Source organism: Ruditapes philippinarum, unplaced genomic scaffold (assembly GCF_026571515.1).
Source record: "Ruditapes philippinarum isolate M1 unplaced genomic scaffold, ASM2657151v2 ctg2089_1_1_1_1, whole genome shotgun sequence".
NCBI classification, from domain to species: Eukaryota; Metazoa; Mollusca; class Bivalvia; order Venerida; family Veneridae; genus Ruditapes; species Ruditapes philippinarum.
Window position 1 is genome coordinate 130,794 of NW_026864154.1, and position 7,536 is coordinate 138,329.

The window sequence follows — 7,536 nt, forward strand, 5'->3', positions numbered from 1 at the left end:
TGAATTAAAATAGTATGTCACACCATTCTGTGGGCGTTTGTGTTCATTTCAAGTGAATCGCGTTTGAGAAGTTAAGGACCATTTGTCAGCAAGTTAAGATTAAAGGTCAATACATCTTGAAGATTTATATCTTCGGCATTTTTCTCTTTGACATAACATTTTGATTAGCAAACCTGAGTGGGTGGATTGGGATTGTTTTAGAGGAGGAATATAACAAGAGTTTGGTTTTAATGATACTTTTATTACAGTATAATTGTATCAGATCTTCATTATAAAAGTATATTGTTTTATCAGATTTATAATAACCAAATATTATCTATGTTCAAAAGTTGTACAATTGTAGTTCAAAGGTGACAAATGTAGTATATTAAAATGTTGTACATAGTGAACCAAGACAAAAAAAGTTGACAACATCTTGTATGAATGTTTGATTGTCCCTGTGCTAGTTAAGAACACTAGACTGAACTTCGGCTGCTCTCCTCACCTCTACTCCATCACGTGATTACGTGGCCTCGTCCTTTAACCGTCCTTCAACTTTAAGTCAACTCGAAAGGTATTTTTTGTTAATTTGACACGACATGGACCACGTCTTACAATTTGTGTTATGATCAAATTAATAAGGTAGTCTTTAAATATTGTTATTAATATTAATGACGTTTTTATACTTCTATTTTCCTGTTTGTTTAAAAGTCATTTGCAATAACTTAATTAGTTCGACAATATGCATAAAATGTATTTTACTCAACAAAATCTTTATTATTATTTGAAGAACTAAACCATTGAAGAACGTGCTAAATTTGATCTCTCCTCTATGACTTTACTGTGTTATATTTACTTTACTATCTGTAACTATGATGGTTATGATAGGTAAACACGAGTCATGCTATCCCCTTCGTCGAAATAAGCTCCATTTGTTACGAATCGTGTCTCGAACAGTTAAATTTGATCTAACGCATTTCGATGCGCGTAATCAGAATTTAGTCCATGTTCAGGAATTCACTTTATCACTATACCAGTGACGATATGATCAAAGTCAATCTTAGTCTCGGTTTGCTCATTCGAGCTGGTTTTTGTTACAGTTCCATGTGGAGATGGAAACCCACTTATCAACTCCATAGGAGACTCAAGTTCATTATTACTGCCGTTTGATTTTGATCTCGTTATAAGTTTGATACATTCCGTACAGTTGGACATGACGGAAAGTTTACGAATATCTAGAAGCTCTGTAGATGGTGTTGAGGGACTTCTGTCAGCTGGGCTATCCAGTGCACTATCGCTCTCCTGTTTTCTAAGACACGATGTTTCCTGGGGTGTGTGTGGAGAAACATCTATGTGGAATTCCTGAATTGTTTGGAAAGTGTTTGTGAGATTCAGACTTTTAAACTGGGTTCGTCTGGCATGAGCAGGTGTGGACTCGGTTTCGCTGCGTTCATCAGAACTGATTGATCCAAACCGTTTGAATAATAGTCCTTTCAATTCTTTTCTATAATCTCGGTTTGAAAGCATGATAACTACGGGGTTGATGAGACCGTTGACCAGGGCAATGCACATGACTATGAACTCGAGGATGTACGGCATGGACTCTTTGTTATGACTTAGATTCCTGACTGTTGTCATCCAGACGTGAGCGCCAAGGTACGGTAACCAACATATCAGGAAACTGCCTGAAAATACACAAAATAAAAATACATTAGATATTGTTAGAATAACACTTCACAATTTGAAATTAATTCAAACATTCTGAAAATACGAATGGAATGTGTGGCATAATTGAAGATTACTGCTTCTTATGGTATAAACCCAAAATAAGGTCATTGTTTACATTATTTACGTTGTGAATACCATTTTTACTCATAAATAAACATATTGCACCTATGAATTTAGCCATAAACTGTAACTACATAAGTGACATTATTATAAACGGGCATTCTTCACACCAAATACTTTTTTGAGCATAATCACTAAGGTAATGAAAATAATAGGTTTTGTTAACGTAAATATGACATCGTTATGTTGGACGACTGATTTATGACCGTTACATACGCAAAAAAACGTTTGTGTTTTACGTACAAGCTATTAATGGTTACCTACTTTTGAGTAAATCGGTCAACAAGCATTAAGGCAATGTTTTGATAAAACTTTACTAAAAAGCTATGTATATGATAATCAGACAAGATGATTTAATATTCTAAATAATGACTAAAAATTAAGAAAATTAAAAGAATTAAATAATAAAACAGCCTATCCTCTTTCTTTCATTAACAAGAACACGTTTGACTTGAACAACACGTTTATTAAAAATATCAGTTATATATAAGTTATCTATGCATATAATTTGCAAATAGAATGAAAGAATCAACTTCAGAAACTTTCCCCTTTTTTAAATTGAGCTTTGATATAATGTTATATGAATATCTTTGTTCTTGATCGGGCATGTTTAACATCATTTTGTTTAATGTAATTATATCCCCGATGTTAGGCAGTACGGAAGTTTTTACAAAACGACAAGAATGATTTATATTTCGTGTTTATTTTTAGGCAAATGTTGTCTAAATATAAGTTGTAAGTTCATTTGTAAACGTTTTAAACAGTGTTTTACATGTTGTCAGACCTAAGAAAAATCATTTACGCTATATTTATATTTGTAACAACATCTTAAACGTTATATTTGACGTTTTGCCAATGTCAAAATATTGCAGATATTGCATTTTTGAAACTGTTTAAGCATTTATAAAATCAAGTAGAATGATTTGTACTTCATTAAAGCTTACAATTCTGTGCTCAAACCATACCAGTACATCAGGTAAATGCCTTCTGTTTTCTTCTTATAGTTGAATAAGCCAATACCTTTATTTTATTAATTAGATTACTATTGAAAAATTCACTTATTGTGTTTTTAAGAAATGATTTCAATATCAACTAAATGTTAAGCTGTTTTTATTTAACTCATTTGCTAATGATTGATTTGCAAATTTGAAACATATAACGCAAACTACGCAGTTAAGATGCTCTATAAATTTGTTTAACATGAGTACAGATATATACAAATATGTATGTAAACAACTTAATTTGCTGTCAAAAACGTCATCTTGGCGTTCATAATAACCTCCAACAAAGCTAGTTTTTTTTCCAAAATTCTCAGAAAATGCAAATTAAAGTCATTATGGGACGTAAAATCCTCATTAAGGAATGTACTGATATTGTACAGTTGATTGAAAGATATGACATGCCTGTCAGAAGTTTAGGATTGGTGTATCATGGAAAAAAACATTTGATTTATGTAAAAAGGGTACAAACACATGTATTCTGTTTAATGACGTCATTATAATGTGTGAGTTAGTAATATGTTCGGTTTTTTTTCTGGACTGTAAAGAATTCATGATACGAGAATTACAAAGTTACGTTGACCTTTGTCAGGTTAAAAACATGACTTTGTGGTTTACTTTAAAAGTGTTGCGGTTATGTTTTCTGCCATGTTTTTGCATGGCTCATTTTATTAATCAAAAGCGAAACCAGAAAAAAGAAAAGTGTTAATTAAAGCAAAATGACACTTCGCCTTGAAAACGAAATATTTTATATATCTAATGAACTTATCCTAGCTTGTTAAGCTTTCCGAGTTTTCATTATATCTAATACTTAGAACCCTCAACCGATGTGTGAGGAAAATATCAAACCAAATTCAGTTTTAGACTCAAATTTTCTTTTTTTTCTTCTTCTTTTTTTTCCTAATTTGAAATCAATTGATATACATGTATTTCAATTTAAGCCATGGCAGCGGTGTCTTTAAAAGTATTTTTATAATGTAGCTGCTCTTTCAAATATCAAATTCTTATTAATTCGTTTTCGGTCACAATGAAACGATATATATTTAGAACATATTGTAAAAATATATGTTCTTATATCAATTGATTAAATTTGAATGTGTTTCCATCCTTTAAAAATAACCGTTTTCATTATATCACATATCGTGATGTTCGGAAGCACATAACTCCGCCCAAACGTTGCAAATGACATAAATCTTGACTATACTTAATCATTCTTCGTAAATGTCTGCATTTTTTTTCTCAAATGTAAGTTACTGATATGTTTAAATTGCATTTTAGTTTATCCTTAAACCATGTCATTGTGTCGTATATCTACATTTAAGATAAACGCGAGACTGTCTAAATGTCTGCATTTTTTTTCAAATGTAAGTTACTGATATGTTTAAATTGCATTTTAGTTTATCCTTAGACCATGTCATTGTGTCGTATATCTACATTTAAGACAAACGCGAGACTGTCAAAAATGTTGACACTATATTATCAACTACACTTACTCGCAACATTATGACATTATGATTATGATAATAATATTTATCATTTATCAGTAAAATAGGACGTATACAAAGACTTGTCGCTCATTTAATTAAATGTATTTAGACGATTTAAAGAAATCAGTTTATGTAGACGCTCACGTGCGAATTGACAAAAAAAATCACCAATGCTTCGAGAACTTTCTAAACGTTTTAATAATTGATATAGTTAAGTAGTTATAGCATTTCATTTTTGGCACATACATCTTATAAGAGATTACAAAAGAAATTTTTGGCACATATAATTTTTATCTTATAAGAGATCACATAAATAAACATTTTATTATTTTCTCATATTCAAAAAATGTAGTAGACTTTGAATAAAACTTTGAAAAATAAAGTGGAAATGTATGAAATGATGACTGAGTTAATTTTGTTTTTGCCATTCATACTTTAAGATTAGGTCCTGATCTTCTTTCCTAAATAAGTCACTGATTTTTTTTCTAAACAGAGCTTTGTAACTATATTAAATTGGGTTACAGTTATATTTCTATCTTTTGTTCTTTCTTTTTTTCTTCTTTTGTTTCTTAAATTGAATGTAGTGGAAATGTTTTAAATTTTGAAAAAAATGGGCCTTTCTATTTTTAAGAGTATAATTCTATCAACAATTTTAATCATTCGTTCTTCAATTTAGGAACTGACTGTTATATCATCAAGTGCAAAACCTTTCTTAATTTATATTTTGTAAAATGAGGAGCTAGTTTAATAGTTATTATATAATGAGATCTTACCAGTTCCTGCAAAGACTAGTCTCAGAGAGTTGATCTTTTGTTTCAGTTTGGTCAACTTTGGAATTGGTTGAATACTTTTTGTAGATGAGGTACTTCGCGACGAAGTTGTACTTGATGTGGAACCGTCAGAACCTTTCCTAGACTCTATGGACCTTGACTGACGCCGAGCTATAGATATTATTCTTCCACAACAGAATATATCTATGATCAAGGGTGCACAGAATCCAAGTACAATGAGAACGATTGTAAATGACTGAGAAAATTTCATGTCAAGTCCACAGATTGGAACGGCATCTGGCTGGAATGTATACTCGCCCCATCCTAAAATTGGAGCTGCCGCGAACACAATACAAAAGATCCACAGTAATGAAACAACTACTAGTTTTTTGTTCGTCGTTGCTTTAATTGGGTATCTCATCGGATTTGAAATTATGAAAAATCTGTCAAGAGATAGCGCTGATAATGAATAAAATGAAGCAAGAATCATTAATATCCAGAAGAATGAAGATGCCTCACAAAATCCTGGTGTGTTCTTTGCCATTTCAGGAGACAACCTTGTCACAATCCAAAACGGAATCACAATAAAGCTCCCCATAAGATGTGCCATGCATAGGCTATTGAAAAATACTTTTGTATTATTAACAAGCGATTTTGTTCTACTGGCAATATACATTAAAGAAATATTTGCAGTTGACGTTAGAATCATTAGCGTGGCAAGAAACACCAGTTTTGAGAACAATCCAGCGTACCAGTCTATTCCGTCAAGTTTCTTCATTTCTTCACATTCATCGCAAGCTAAAATCGTGTTCACTGTGTCGTTGTTCATCTTCAACTGTGAGGTTGTAACGTAATTTTCGTACGAGTTTATTATAGCGGTGGTGTCCTTATAACAACACGCTTCATCCATCAAACCGAGACGTTTTGTATTACCGTGTAACGCTCTGTAATTACTTATTTGTAACTATTATTAGAATGACGTTTCGTAATGTTCAGGAGTTCGTTTTCGTAGTAGGTTGTAATGTCCTTGGCGATTGAATTTTTCTTATTACATCATTTTAATGATTTTTCCTTGAAGCTCTAGATCTTTCGAGATTGAATATATCCGAGTTTATGTAAAGTTTTATTACTTGATTTCGATAGTTTTTATCTGCTGAGATATCAGATAATTTATCTGTGAAGATATACGATAACATCCGCTGTTCAGTTATATTTATAACACTAAATTTCAAACTTGCTGACTTAGGTAAGTACTTAAATTAATTTACCTTAAAAGGTATTAAAATGTTGAACTTTATCTCACTGTTACAATCTCCTGTTAAATCTCTACTTGTGTGTCTCCCTTAATTAAAAACGCCAGAAGGAAAGTGTTGTCCTTAAAGATATCTATTTTTACACCTTTGTTCACTTGTTTTGTCTAAAGCTTGTCAATTATGACAAATGTGTATTGACCATCTATCCCAAGGCAATAATGTTTAACAAAACTATTGTGTCCACTGACAAATGATCAAAGTATCCAATATTTCTAAAATAAACAAAATAGCCCTAAGGGTAACTCCTTGTGGTATTCCTAATAATCATAAAAAGAACACGGTTAGTCAAACCTTCATCAAAGATGGTATCTACTAACACTGACTGCTTCTTCACGATAGCTTAAAAGCAAATGAATATTTTAATTACATAAACACTGGTATTTATACTAACGCATAAATTAATCAGCAACTTTTCTTGATTCGCTTTTCTGTTAAAGACATATGACAATCATAACAGATAGCAATTTCATTGGACAAATATTAAATGACTCATAAACGTTTTGCTCGTAATTCAAAATAAGACTGCAAACCACAATTGAAAGTACGCCTGATGGTGTCTATGGTTAGGGAATCAGACATTAAAGAGTTTGACTTTTATGGAATTATTTTTATGAACATTTGAACGTTTTCTACTTATAAAAGAGGATATTTATTTGTCGTTATTTAATTAGTTTGCGGTATCGTTGATTTAAACATATTTTATTGCCAAAAATAAGACATATACATACATGTAGACAGTTACAATACAATGACATGACATATTTGGCAAAAGGGTTGACCCACAAGTTCTCTCAACATTAGCAACGGGTCTTCCCTGATGCAATAAATTACAATAACTTATTTTACAAGAATGACTATCAGTTAGATAGAAGTAACAAAACTCACACATATATAGTACTTGGCTTTAAAAATGATTTTAGGTAAGAAAGAACAATAAAAATGATTGGGTGTACATGTTCTCTAGCTTGAATGGTATTTAACGATGTTAACTGATTTATATATATTTGCGTTACAATGACTTAGAAAACATGTACATTTGCCGAATATACCAAATTCAAAAATAGATTTTGAGAAAATGAAATATAGAATAAAAAAAAAATAGAAGAAGAAAGAAAAGAATCTTGTCTATTGTTTTGCAAAA

The 7,536-nt window shown here is 31.2% G+C and overlaps 1 protein-coding gene across 1 annotated transcript; it reads right to left on the reverse strand.

Moving 5' to 3' along the window:
• Window positions 1-212: 212 nt before the first annotated feature.
• Window positions 213-6,728, reverse strand: LOC132724586 (histamine H2 receptor-like). The gene is made up of 2 exons (XM_060709462.1): window positions 5,086-6,728; window positions 213-1,664 (listed from the first exon to the last, which is right to left on the reverse strand). Exons 1-2 carry the CDS (start codon window positions 5,990-5,992, stop codon window positions 997-999), a joined length of 1,575 nt encoding a protein of 524 aa, XP_060565445.1. The 5' UTR covers window positions 5,993-6,728; the 3' UTR covers window positions 213-996.
• Between the last annotated feature and the right edge of the window lie 808 nt (window positions 6,729-7,536).

Bases quoted from the DNA above. Each gene is read 5' to 3' on its own strand.
- LOC132724586 (XM_060709462.1), bottom strand. From the start codon at position 5,992: ATGGATGAAGCGTGTTGTTATAAGGACACCACCGCTATAATAAACTCG. The intron at 1,665-5,085 runs GTAAGATCTCAT...GTGTATTTTCAG, and splicing joins ACTAGTCTTTGCAGGAACTG to GCAGTTTCCTGATATGTTGG.